At 42.7% G+C, this 14,682-nt stretch overlaps 1 protein-coding gene and 1 long non-coding RNA gene across 3 annotated transcripts in view; one reads left to right on the top strand and one right to left on the bottom strand.

Annotated features, from left to right (window-relative positions):
• LOC309523492 overlaps positions 1-14,682 on the top strand; it is a 109,759-nt gene that overhangs the window by 72,858 nt on the left and 22,219 nt on the right. The window lies entirely within an intron of this gene.
• GPR50 (G protein-coupled receptor 50) overlaps positions 4,946-14,682 on the bottom strand; it is a gene marked incomplete at its 5' end in the record, with an annotated part of 75,235 nt that continues 65,498 nt past the window's right edge. For both annotated transcript variants that reach the window (XM_082207304.1, XM_082207303.1), the window contains one exon: positions 4,946-11,132. In XM_082207304.1, coding sequence (XP_082063430.1) covers positions 10,267-11,132 — 866 coding nt within the window. In that variant the 3' untranslated portion in view covers positions 4,946-10,266. The remainder of the gene's footprint in view (positions 11,133-14,682) is intronic.

Genomic DNA, 14,682 nt, shown 5'->3' with positions numbered 1-14,682 from the left:
CTTGTTGGGCTGTGTATGTGATAAAGGGAGCCATACCAGGGTGAAGGCATCTTCTATTTGTCCCCGTGTCAGTTTCAGTTTATTGATTAATTTTTCTAGTAAGGCTGTTTCCCATACTATTTGGTACCATTGGTCCATGCTTACACCTGACAAGTCTTTCCAGTGTCTGGCTATGATGTTTCTGGCTGCTGAGAGTAGGTGGGTTATGAGTTCTTTGTTATGTGAGTGGGCATTATTATCTTGGAAGATGTTTAGTAGGGCCAGTTCTGGGGTTATTTCTAATACTTGCTTAGTTATTTTGCATATTTCTTTTATGGCTGTTGTCCAGAATAGTTGGATTTTGGGGCATTCCCACCACATGTGGAGGTATGTGCCTGTGGAGGTGCACCCTCTCCAGCATTTTGGTGAGGTTCCTGGGCGTATTAGCACTAATTTCCTTGGTGTTAGGTAGAGTTTTAGATTGAGTTCTTTCCTTTTTGTTGATATAGATTTAAAGGGGGGGTTAGACCACATTCTGGTCCACTCAGTGTGGTTAATCTCATAGCATTGTTTGTGAACTAAAGCAGGAGCAGCAGCAAACAAAGATCCCTGCAGGATTGATTTCCATTCTAGAGATGGGACAAATAAGCAATAACTGGCAATTTCCGTTCCTGCTTCAGTTTTCAAAGTAATTCGGAAACATCTCTATTGTAACTCTAGATTCCTCATCCTGAAAGGACTATGGTACCAGTTCAGACTTGGGAGTCTGTCCACTCTCTTTGGGATCTTTGTAAGAAATCAGAAAACTTCTTGGCATGTTATTGTCTTATGCGGAGGGTATTGTTCTGCAGAGAGGTATATTAGGCTACCCCCCATCTGCAGTCGGGGGGCTATTGTTTATACGCAGGCTAAGAACTGGAAATGAACTAGTCTTTACCATAAAATTTCTTTTTAAGGACAGAAATCCACAAATAGGATTGGAATCATCCATTGAAAAATGAAGTGTTATGTACCTGCTCCCCCACCCCCTGTTTCTTGGGGAGGAGGGAGGAGGAATATGAGAAGCATTTGCTCAAAAACCCAGAACTTGCCTATGATCCTAAAGAGGATGACAACCCCCTGATTTAAAATCAAATGGCTCTTTCCCCTGTATCAATGCAGCAGTAATCCCAAAGGCACAAAATACAGGCAACAGACACATGCTAGGTAAAAGGAATAAATATATCTTTATTAACAAAGCCACCAATCACACTTTGAAGGCAACAATCTGTATTCAGGTAGACACAACATCAATATATAATTTCATTTTCCCAATTTTTTCACAGTGCAGATCAATATATAGTTCTCCCCTGTTTCATTTTTAAAAATCTTCTAAATAACAGTCATCAGCATCCTCTAAGAAAAAGTGTGATGCAATTACCTTCACCCTGTGACATATTTGTTCTTTCTCATTTGTAACTCTAATTTAAAAATAGATAAAATTTTGAGCAGTTTTACGCAAAGGGCATTTATGGACCATTTCACACATGTTAGCCCTGCTTATTTGTTCCATGTAATTGTTTATCAGTAAAGAGATAAGTGCTGGGATCAATGGTGTCTCTGTGGCTGTCTCCCTGTACCAGTCCAGATCACCACAAATCTGCCTACCTCTGAGCACACCAACCATGTGGAGAAAATAAAGGTGACCTGTGCATGAGAACCAGTGCTAAGGAAAATCAGGTTTCTTGGTATACAAGCAATAAGCAAGAACTGATTCCAAACTGCAGTCCTAGCTATAAATTAACCTGAAATCACTAGGCTCTTTGGAGTCTAATTAACAATTAAGGCTTACTGGGTTCTTGTGCAAAAAGCACTGGATGGACCTGTGCAAATCTCTCCAGAGATGTCAACAGAGTTTGAGGTTAAGTCAATCCAAATTTATTCTCACCAGCTTTGGCCAACATTAACTGCAAGATATTCACCCCACCACCCTTTTTTGAGGGTGCTTCCGCATCAGGGGTGGGGAATCCTTTTTGCCCAAGAGGCCAGATATTTATGTCCCCCGCCCCTTTTGGCCAACTTTTAACAAATGGGTGGGATGCCCTGCTGGTCAGTCATCTGACATCATAACAACATCAGATCACCAACACAAGTCAAAGCAGAGTGCTTCCCAGATGCCTGACAGCCTGTGGATTGTTGGGTGCTTTGGAAGCACTGAATTCAAAGAGCTTTGCAAGCCCTGTGCTCTGGGCCTTGCAAGTGCTGAGCACTGGTCTTGCAAAGGGCTTTCTGCAGCGCTTCCTGAATGCCAGACAACCAGCTGTTCAAGGGGCTTACCCTATACTTGGTGCTTTGAGAGGGCTCCCTAATGTTGATTCCATGCATCCACATGGCAACTGGGCCAAGAGTCACTCTGATCCCCATTCAGAAAAGTTGTGCAGGCATGACCACCCAAACTTCAAGGTGGGAAGGTCCAAGGACCTGGGGTAGACTTTGGACTCCCTGGGGATTAGAAAATAAATCTTCTTGTTTTGAGCAATCACAATCGGATTTTGAAACTAAGAAATGCATTCTGCAGCCCCTTTGTAGACTGGTAGAGCTGCAATCAAAATAATCCAAGGCCATTTTGCCACTGTGTTGCACTGAGATAAGCCATGGTTTGTTTCAGCATGTCATCTGAATCTCATGGTTCATCTGTCTCCAGACAAACCACAAGCCTAATGTTTTTTTCTGGGAGAGCTAAACTATGAACCCAGGTTCAGATGACATGCTAAAGCCAACCATGGTTTAGCGCACCACTGCAGCAAAATGACCAGGGAGGAGCAAAGCAACTGGAATCTCATCTCCTGAACAAATGAGGGCAGTGTGTCTTATGCTGTAGAGCTTTTACTCTGATCCAGTTTAGCGCCTTACCCTCTGCTTTGATGGGAGATACTAATGCATTCCTTACAACCAATGTGTCTGGTCTTAGTCGATCGTGCATTGAAACAGTTGTGCACGTGTTATTATACTGTTCATATTAATGTGGACAATCACTCCTTATATATTATACCCAGTGCTTTTTTTCTTTAAAAATGTTTAGGGGTACTCTCATTTTGACTCCAGAAAATCACCATTTTATAGTTCAAATCGGGGAAAATAAATACAGTAAATGGACAAAAGTACAAAGATTCACAAAATGTTTAGGGTTATGTGTACCCCTGCGTCCCCCCAGAAAAAAGCACTGATTATACCTGTTTAAACCAAACCTCCAGGCAGATCTGATAATTTTAACCCTTCCCTCTTTCTGTCAAACTCCTCTAATTAAATCACCACCAAAGTGGCAAACTTCTGTGCATCTGCATGTGCTACTAGAAACCAGATGCTTAAATCTCCTTGCCAACTGCACGAGCACTTAGCAACCCATTCTAGTGTGACTGAATGTGCAACAACACAAAGACACACTTCCTAGCACTTTCTTCGCTGTTAATTCTACATAGTCTTTTGCTGGCCTGTAAGCTGTAAAACTGTATTTGTTGATTGTAACTTAGTGGCTGATCTGTGATCCTAATAATAAAGATTCACTGGTTTATTGTGCCTTGCACCAACCATTTCCAACTCCCAGGTGCTTCTGGCACAAAACTATGTATATTATCTTACTACTGTGATACTTCAGAATAGTTTTTCTCAGAATAGACCCATTGAAATTAATGAGCATGACTAAGTTAGGCCCGTTAATTTTAATAGGCGCACTCTGGATAAAAATCAATTGGTTACTACTTGATGTGTCCTGAGATGTATGCTGTTCAGACCACTTAGTGGTGACCAGCTCCTGAGATGCTGCAATTGTTTGGCACGATTCCTAGAAGAAGTGGGTGCTAGAGATGAATTAAAGATCGCATTTACTTGGAGGAGCACAGTGCTCAGAACAAACAAGCATTGGTTCTTATAGATGCAGCAAAAAACCTGCATTGTCATATTGTTCATTCCACTTTGTAACTAATGGGTATGATATACAGAAGCCCTGCTCCAGCAGCTACTGGATACACACAGAAGAGGCTACTTCAAATATGTTGAGGGGAAATCAGCTTTGGAGAAAACAGACCACTTGTTTTCTCCTGCTCTGGAGGTAAGTCTCGAACAAATGGCTTCAATCTCTAAGGAAGGAGATTCCAACTAAACATCAGGGGAAAAAACCTTCTGACAGTAAGAGCTGTTTGACAGTGGCAAGAGGTTGTAGACTCTCCCTCCTCTGAGGTTTTTGAGCAGAGGTTGGGTGGCAACTTGTCAGGGATGCTTTTGCTGAGATTCCTGCATTGCAGGGGGTTGGGCTAGATGACCCTTGCGGTCCCTTTCAACTCTGCAATTCTATGATTCGATGATTGTGCCCCATGGAACTCTGGCTTGTAGCAATAACCTTTCCAGCTTTTGGCTCGGTTTGACCTCACACCTAGAGGAAGCTATTGAGCGAAATGAGGGCTCTTATATCTCAGCCTCTGATGGGTTTGGGGAGCTGCCAAAGAGTCATTTGGCAATTCACTTCTGATTCAAACAAGCTGCAGTGCTCTTCAGAAGGCCCAAACATCAATTGCTTCTAAATGAGACTTTGCATTTAATAATCCCTTTTCTTTCTTTTACGTAGCTGGCAGGTGGAACATCAAAAGTTTTCTTTTTGCATCTTTCTCTAAAATTTCTTTTGCCTTCTCTCTCTTTATTTACGGTATTTCTTCTTCTTCTTCTTCTTCTTCTTCTTCTTCTTCTTCTTCTTCTTCTTCTTCTGGAGTTCCATGTCTGGGGCCTTTTATTAAAGTCTATAAACTGTATACTCATGGAGGTGGTGGATGATTTATGGAGGACCCTGGGTGAGAGACAGGGAAGGGTAGGTTTCCCGGGATGAAAGGCTGGGAGGAGCTACAGTCTGTAAGGGCTAATAATTACTTTTAAGAGAGGATCCATATTCCACTTATCTGATTTGTATTTCTGTAGTTACTATTTTACTGTGTTACGGAATTTTTAAATCTCATTCAAACCTGCCTGGTTAAAAAAAACACAACCAAAACAAAGCTAGATTGCATCAGCCCGGAGGGCTGTAGTTATCAGACCAGGGGTAGAGAAAGAATCTAACTCTTTCCTTTCTTAGCTCTGCTGAAGTCCTTAGGAGAACTCTTCTTCTAAAATTGGCATTGACTTTGGGGGGAAATCCTGCATGGGCATTCTCTCCCCTCCGCACAAACACTAGCTTAAAAGGAGGTGTTTTCTAACTCAGTGCAATCTGGTTTCTCTGCCTGCTTGCTCAGTCAACTTCTCTAAATGAACCATTTAAAAAATAAATTTAGGACCTAAAATTCAAAAATTAATTTATGATATGTCTAAAATTACAACATGTGCCAAATCAATCAAATATTTAGCAATTCACACATGCACACATTATTTCACATGAACTATAATCCAATTATGAACATATAATAAAAATGTGGAAAACCAAAAATCTCTCAACTTTGGGTAGAGCAGCTACAATTCAAAAGGTGTTTTTAACCTTGCTTTCTATTTTTATTCCAAACCTTATAAATGATTGAAAACACGGCAACTTACAATAATGACTTTTATTTTCCAAAACCGAAAACCTAGACCAAGGTAAATCCTTTTTTTATTAAGCAGAGCTAAATCCAATGAATGGAGTACACCTCATTTATATTTCTACTGCTCTGCATTTCAACTGAGACAATTATTATATACAATAAAAGGGGAACTGAATCAACACAGAATAGACACTGAAATTAAACTTTCCAAACATCTCTCATTAACAAGCTCTTGCATTTAAGGATCTTAAATCAAATCAATTGAACTCTTTAACAAATCCATTTACTAATTGTACTATCCAAATATGGACAATCTGACAATGTAAATTTGCACCTATTATGTCTCCATTAATCCTATTATCGTACCACCCAGATTTTTTTCCAGCAAGGCAATCTGAACACTGGGAATCCAAAGGTTTAGACACATTACAAGATTTATATACGAATAATCAACCAATATCTATTAACCTGATAACATTAACTTTGTCAAACATTTACACAAACTAGATTTTAATCAAATTCATACTTTTAGTACAAAAGAACATTTAAAAATACAAGCTTTGAGACTCTTAAGGCAATTTTAAAATTTATTAAGCACAATGGAGATGGAATGATTAGTTTCTAAATTGTACTCTAGCTTATGGATCTATGGATATGGGAACTAGATACTGGCACACAAATTACAGTGGTACCTCTGGATGTGAACGGGGTCCGTTCTGGAGCCCCATCCACATTCAGAAGCGAATGCAACCCACGTCTGCGCATGCGCGGTTTGCAATTCGCCGCTTCTGTGCATGATGTCATTTAGACCATCTGCACATGCGCAAGCAGCGAAACCCGGAAGTAACACGCTCCATTACTTCCGGGTCGCCGCAGAGCGCAACCTGAAAATACTTATCCCAAAGCTACTTCAACCCGAGGTATGACTGTATTCCCAAGGATTGGAATAAAATTTGGGAATTGTGACTCTTAAAATCTGTTTCTGTTTTTTCTTAAAATTATTACACAGGTGGTATCACACTCCTTTGCAAAGGTAAAAAAAAATGTTTTCTTCTATATCACCTAATTGTTGGAGGAGTTGCAATAAACTTTGTACATATTTTCATTTAGGGTAGGAATGTCCATTTGTGAAAGATTTTTGGAATTTGATTTTGACAGAAATAATAGATGTTACTAAAGAAACTATTGTTTGTTGCCAAAATCTAATGTTATTGAATATTTTTGTGGATACCAATGTAAATATATTGTCAGAAAGAATGGGTCTTATATATTATCTTGGCAGCACAAATAGTAATTGCAGCTCAGTGGAAACCAGCCCAAAATCTGACACTGGGTGTTTGATGCCACTCACTCTGGAATATAGATGTAGTGGAGAAAATCACACATAATTTGAGATTTTAACAAGGTCTAGGTTCTCCAGGGACATGGGTGGCGCTGTGGTCTAAACCACTGAGCCTCTTGGGCTTGCCGATCAGATGGTTGGTGGTTTGAATCCCCACGACGGGGTGAGCTCCCGTTGCTCGGTCCCATCTCCTGCCAACCTAGCAGTTTGAAAGCATGCCCCAAAGTGCAAGTAGATAAATAGGTACAGCTCCGGCGGGAAGTTAAACGACGTTTCTGTGTGCTGCTCTGGTTTCGGCGTTCCGTTGTGCCAGAAGTGGCTTAGTCATGCTGGCTACATGACCCGGAAAAACTGTCTGCAGACAAACGTTGGCTCCCTCGGCCTGTAAAACGAGATGAGCGCTGCAACCCCAGAGTCGTCTGTGACTGGACTTAACTATCAGGGGTCCTTTACCTTTACCTTTAGGTTCTCCAGACACCTTTTATATGATTTGAAATTCTTTACAACATATACAACATTGCTTTCAATACAATCCTTGTCATAAGCCTGTCAAATCCTGAACTAGGCTTGATAATCTGATGAAGTTGACAGCCTTTACTTAGACTTTGCTATTCTAACTCATGTGCAACTACTCATTCTGCATGCCTATTTTATGGTTTTGTTTTTCATATTTTAATTTTTGTCTGTTGTTATAATTGTCCTTTCTGTTTGAATTACATTGGGGAGGGTTCAGTCTCCCCTTCATTCAGCCTCTGGTTCCATTAATTATCACCCCTTGCTGAGGCAAATTGCATTTTTTAAAGAAACAAAAAACAAATACGCCATTTTGCAGGCTAGATAAGACGTATTTAATATCACCTGCAGTTTGCCCTTGTGTGTGTGGCTGTAAACCAGTTCAAAATTCAAGTTTTAGTAAGACTGCTGTATTGCAGATTATATATCTATATGGACAAAGGGGAGGCTGGTCGGGCAAAATATTCCAGCATTGTAGGGAGTTGGACCAGGGGCCCTTGTGGTCCCTTCTAACTCTACAATTCTATAAGTCTAAGGTGAGGTAGAGCCCTACCGTTATTTTTTCTGCACTCTAAAAATCCAAACCTCTGTAGCAATGCCATACTCATTAGTAGAGTGCCAGCAAATTTGTCAATTTGAGTTTCTCTCTGTTCTTCAGTTCTGCAGCCTCGTTCAAATTTCCACATTTCCAAATCAGCTTGAGCTGCTTTAAAAGAAAAGTCCTCATGAGAATTCATCGGCCTTTTTTGTGTGTGAGCTTCTCCTAATATACATTTCTTCCTATGGGAAAATAACTGCTCTCCAATTTTACAGCAATTTCTCCCCAATTTCTGATTTTTGTCAATCAGAATTGATCTCAACTGATTAATTCAACCAATTTGTTGATTAAACATTGGAGAGCTAGCTAGACTTCTGGTTTTTCCCAAATGATAGGATTTCCCATACCTGGGCTTGCAGAGAGAGGGCACAGTGTTGCTTAGGAGAAAGACACACATCACAGAAAGCAAGACAAATGACCTCCAGATGTTGCCAGGACTACAGCATCCTAGAAATTCATTGTCCTGGCTGGTGCTGATGGGAGTTGGAGTCCAGCAACACCTGCAGATTCCTCGCCCTGGATATAAAGAGAGAACCCACAGCATAACCCTCAGCTGCCAGTGAACCTCAATTATTGTAGTGCTAGGTATTCATACCAGCAAATCATATGCCAGCCCAGTCACTGGTCTTCCCTTTCCCAGCATTCCTCTGGTGGGAGGGCTGGCTGGCTTTCTTTATATTTACATGCAGTGCATGGGCAATCATGCAGATATGCATTCATCCATCTGTGGCTTTATTTTGTTTTCCAAGTGCAAACTCCACTCCCACCCCAATGCAAACATGGTCCAAGGATTAGGGGAAGGGCCAGCCAATCTGTGCCACACAAAGCTGCTTTTTGTTTCAAACTTTCTAAATTGACTCTTCCCTCCCCTGCTGGGGCTGAATTAGACACTTGAGGAATAGGTACATTCTGATGGACCGCCACAGGTCCTGCTGTTCTAAACATGTCACTGCTGTATTCACATTTAAATAGCAATCCATCAACCGCAGGTTAAAAACTGATTTGCTTTGCTTTTTCTCCTGCTTTTTGGTTAAGACACTTTAATTTTTAACAGCACAGGCATACCTTTTTTTGTTTTTTTTTTTTGCTATTTCCTTAAAAAATAGGCACACTTAAATAATACATTGCAAAAGGTTTGTTCTTAAGAGCATATATAAATAAAACAGCCTTTCTACAGGTGAGCTCATCCTCACTGTTTTACTGTACAAGCCACTGTTCTGGGCATACCTCTGTATTGGAAAAGCTGAGAACAGTGGCTCATACAAAAGCCCAATGGGCAGCCTCCTTCCAGGATGATTGCTGTGAGGTTACATGAGCCCTTAATGGTCTGTAATTCACCTTGCATGCCACATTAGCAGCCATCTCATGGCACACTAATGTATCCAGTCTGGCAAGGACACAGCTCTTTGTTGCTAAGCTTTAAAGAAGAATTGCTGGAGATATATCATCAGGTTGGTGGCAAAACACTGGTTAACACATACAGTAATCTAATATAGCGCAAAGTTGGTCATGCGGCCTAGAGCTTTTGCACAGTCCAGCAGAGGCACACCAGAAGGAGCAGAGCGTGGCACATCTGTCGGTAGAACACTACAGAGAAGGACAATGCACAAAGTAGCACATTCTCAAGGCTGTATGCACCCTTCTAGGAATGCTTCTTGTCTTAGGGAGTCATCGCATATGTGCAGCACACGCATCCCAGATCGATCAGGCACACTGTGGAAAGCAGCATTGAAGAGAACAACAAGACAGGCAAGCACCACCCTGCAAATCTTTACACAAATCCATGACTTCAGTGGGAATGTGAATGAGGTGTGTGTGTGTGTGTGCACACACATGTGTGTGTGCACTAATGCTGAGAGGGGATAAAACCCACAGGTCAGTGGCAGAGCACATGCATTGCACGCAGAAGGTTCAATCCCAGGCATTGTTCGCTGAAAGGGTGGGATAGACCTCTTGGCCCCAGATGCTGAAGAGTTTGGTCAGCCAGAGCAGAGAGTCCTGGCCTGGATAAAAGGGTCCAGTTGAGCTTAAGGCAGTTGCCCCAAGGCAACCTTGTAAGCTGGCGGCCAAAGAAGGCTTCTTGCTTCAAAAGTGTATGCTCTTTCTCAGCAGAACCTAGGAAACCATAAGCCGACTCTCACAAAGCATAATAACAAGCCCATTGTTTGAAGAGAGAGAGAATGAGACAGAAGGTGGTGGAATCATTTGTACGAGTCAAATTTGGCCTTTGTGATAGCATGTAGAAGATGAGCTTTACATAGTGCATATGGACAGAGCCGAATAAACAGTCCTTCTATTTACAATAAGATTTCAGCCTGGTTGTTGTTTGTTCCGGCCGGGGATGGCTTGCTTTTAACCCCCTCCGTCCCACCTTTCGAGGCATCAAGAAAGAGCAGGCGTGGACTCCAGAGGCCAAGAAGGATTCTCTTGTACTCCTTCCGGAAATTCTGGTTGAGAATGCCGTATATCACAGCATTGAGGCAGCTGTTAAAGTAAGCCATGAAGTAGCTCACCACAAAAAGCCACTCTGGAATCTGCGGGATGATCTTCGAAGGGTTGATGGAGACCGCCAGGCCGATGAAGTTTAATGGCCCCCAGCACACTGCAAACAGGACAAAGACCACAAACATGGTCAGGAAGTTCCGCACGTCAGCCGTACGCACTTTCTGCTTGCAGTCATGCCTCACCCGGTGCTTGACCTGGATCACGAGGATCCAGATCCGAAGGTAGCAGAAGGTCACGATGGAGAGAGGGATGATGAAATGGACCACCACCACAGTGATGGTGTACGACATGCTCACCGTCTGAGCAAAAGTGCATGAATAAATCCTCTGGTCATACTGCAGGGAGCCCACGAAAAGGTTTGGCAGGATAGCCACCAGGGTCAGCAGCCACGTCAGGCAAAGGTAGCCACAGGTGTTCTTCAGGTTGAAGAGCTTGTCATACCGGAGGCTGTGGCAAATGTAGCAGTACCTGTTGATGGCGATGGCTGTGATGTTGAAGATGGAGCCAATCACGCTGAGGCCCATGAAGAAGCCGCTGATCTGGCAGTGGATGTCGCCCATGGTCCATTCATTGTGGAAGATGGCGGTCAATATAAGAGGGTAGGGATAGACAGCCACCACCAGGTCTGCCACAGAGAGGCTGACCACAAAGATATTGCCTGGGTGGGGGTGGGGAGAGAGATGAAGAAATAGTTAAACCCCTGGCTTGTGTAAATATTAATATCCAAAGAACATCTGACCCAGCTTTCAGGGCACACCACCAGCTTACAGAAGAGTTCTGAAGCATAAAATTGCACCAGATTTAAACATCAGCCACTGGTATAAAACTGGTAGCAGCTAATAAAAATTGTATGGTATTTGTTTCTCTGACTTTCAAGTTGTGGAATGAAGAGGCCAGATGAGAAATGCACTGTTATGGGAATATAGCTCTGTAGTGGTAATCTTGGGCAGGAGTAGCGAAGAATTCTATTCAATACAAAGTGATCAATTCAATCAACTGCAAATTCCTCCACTCCCTTGGGCACCCAGATCACTCCAGTTGGATATTTCTGATTCCTTCCATTGGCTTGCCAAATGGATCCATTCCAAGAATCTGAAAATATAAGTTCTGAGTTGAAATTGTTATTTAGAAGCCATACTGGTTTTGTAAACACACACACACACAGAGAGAGGTTTTGAAAAATGCGGGCCAAGAGCTAATAAAAATATATAGAAAGGTCAACTGAGTTTAAGAAAGCAAAGGGGGTAAAAGCTAAGAAAGTGGAAAAGTAAATATTTAGTGTGGTTGGGGAGGCAATAAAAGTGTTCTGCAAACAGATAATAGAATTTGGCATACAGACAGAAATAAGCCTGCCATATGCTCCTGTAGCCCCAGAAAGATAAACATGAGAATCTTGTTGTGGACTATAACTTTGAAAAAATTACAGAAAACATATTTATCTCCAGATCCTTCCCATCACTGATCTTCACTTTCCTGCTGCCCACACATTTCAAGTATTCAGCTGGGAAAGAACTATAAAGTTCCTTCTGTTGTTTGGGAACACAACAACAAGGAAGCCACAACAGTTCCAATCTTGTGCTGTTGGGTGTGCAGATGGATAAGGACGTAGGAAGCTGCCTTATACTGAGACTACGGGGCCCTTCCAGCTCAACCAAGTCTACCCTGATCATCAGCTCTCCAGGGTTCCAGGCAGCAGCCTTTCCCATCCCTACCTGGAGGTGTCACAGACTGGGCCAGGGACCTTCTCTGTGCAAAGAAGATGCTCTACCACTGAGCTATGGTGCTTCCCAGGGTGTGTGTGAGAGACGAAGTAGCCCAGCTCAGGAGGAGATAAGTTCAGGAGAGTGTAGAGAGAATTAGGCTTTTCCAGGGCAGACCCAACATATTGTGCTGTTTGAAGCAATAAAGAAGTCAGGCTTGCTACACTAGCAGGTCCTCCCACTCATTCCATTGAGTGGAGCTGTAGACTTCTGCCCTAAAGTCCTGCTCAGATGAGCAGGTGACAGCAAAGGCTGCAAGATTTTTTAGCTGGGGCAATCAGAATAAGATCCACTATTTGACTATTGATTCAAAACCCTAAAGTGTATTTTATATAATTGACTTTTTGATTTCTATTCTTTGTATATCGTATCGTTGTTTTATTGCTATGGCCGATGGCTGAACACAAATAAAGATTCATTCATTCATTCCTGCTCAATGCCCTGGGCTCAATGCCCTGGGAGGTGGCACGTGAGGACTTTCTAGGCCTCTGGTCTATGTCACTATCAAAAGGATAGGCAAATCTGTCAATTTTTCCAATCTGGTAGCCAGAAGTAGAGAAGGCACAAGATACTGTTCTGTTGCAGAGGCAGAATACAATTCTTCAAGTATTTATCCTAGGCCTGACCAATCTAGAGGCTTTATTCAGCCTCCCAATCAATCACAGAGGCTGTTCCACAATGATGAGGACACAGAGGTCTTAGCCTTTGGCAGAACTCACCAAACAAAGGCCTCAACCTCGGACCTCACAGTTCCCTGTTCAAGGCAGAAGAAACCCCTGACAGCACTGCAAATTTTTGACCTGGCAGAGGGTAAACGAGAAGCAGAGATTCACAACCACTTGAAGATAATGCTCTTTCTTATTCAAACACTGCAATCTGTCAATGGACACTGAGAAAAGTGAGACTGGCATGTGGGATTTCCTAGTACATAGCGCTGAAGTGAAACACGAACAGGCACTGAGGAAGTACATGTCACTTGAGAGGCAACCATTAAATTCATGGGATCACATGCCATTCATCACCATCAGAATGACTGAAGGCAGCATACAAGGAGCATTCGCAAGAAGCTGACATAACGATGAAGGTTTGCTACAGCAATCCATTTGGCACTGACAACACTCTCTATAAATTCTGCTCAAATGAGAGTCTGGAATGACCATGTGGTTATGAATGTTCTGCACCACCTGCAATCTCTGGCAAGCAGTAGCAAGATTCCAGGGGTTCCATGCATTCACCCAGGGTTGTGTTTCGACTGGGAAAATCAAGGCACAGCAAAATCTAATGTCTTTAAGAAATATAGGGTTTATTTTACACATATTTAACACCTGAAGTCCTCCATGGAGGGGGTGCAGAACATTATGCCCCAATAGTGTCTCTTGTTGCCCCTCCCATAACTTCAGCAAGCTTATCTTCAAACCAGCAATCAGTGACGGTTTCTGGTCTTCTGTAAGAAGCTGGTAATGCCATAGATCTAGAGTACCAGAGTCTGTTAATGAAAAATTGAAATTAATAAACAGCAGTCTAAATCACAGAGCCTAGGGCTTGCCGATCAGAAGGTCGGCGGTGTGAATCCCCGTGACGGGGTGAGCTCCCGTTGCTTGGTCCCTGCTCCTGCCAACCTAGCAGTTCAAAAGCACGTCAAATGCAAGTTGATAAATAGGTACCACTCCAGTGGGAAGGTAAACGGTGTTTCTGTGATCTGCTCTGTTTCGCCAGAAGCGGCTTAGTCATGCTGGCCACATGACCCAGAAGCTGTCTGCAGACAAACGCTGGCTCCCTCAGCCTATAGAGCAAGATGAGCACCGCAACCCCAGAGTCGTCTGCGACTGGACCTAATGGTCAGGGGTACATTTAACTTTACCTTTTAGTATTTAGATAACATTTGGCACATGTGGGGGGGGATGCAAGCTGCAGAACTGTGCCAGACTAGGAATTCCTGGGTTAGTTTATGCAAACCAGCCTGGCCAGGCTAGCTAAGTGCAAAGCCATTGAGAAACACTGGGCCATTAAAAGGGCATTTGGCATTGCAGAAAGCTACCATTCTGAGGAGTGGACAAAACCAGGAGATCTGGGAGGTTGCCAAGGTGACAGGGGTCATGATGTCACAAAAACAGATGTCCTTTTTGAAATCTAAAGATGTTCTGAGTACAAGGAGAAGGAAGTGGGCAAAAGTAGCTCTAGCTGGAAAGGCTGCACCGAGAGACCAGGTGCCATGACTGACTGCAGCTCTGGAGCCAAGCTTGCTGAAGCTATGAGAGGGACAATGAGAGAGATTATTGGGGTATAATGTTCTGCACTCCCTCTACTGAAGACTTTAGGTGCAAATAGGTTTAAAATAAGCCCCATATTTCTTAAAGGAACTAGCCTCCACTGTGACTCAGTTTCCCCAATGGAAACGACAACCCTGGTTGAGTGCATGGAACCCCTGGAATCTTCTTGCTGCTTGGC

Source organism: Podarcis vaucheri (genome assembly GCF_965113315.1).
Source record: "Podarcis vaucheri genome assembly, chromosome: Z".
NCBI classification, from domain to species: domain Eukaryota; kingdom Metazoa; phylum Chordata; class Lepidosauria; order Squamata; family Lacertidae; genus Podarcis; species Podarcis vaucheri.
The sequence above is the reverse complement of the archived record's forward strand: the minus strand, read 5'-3'. Positions and strand labels throughout refer to the sequence as shown.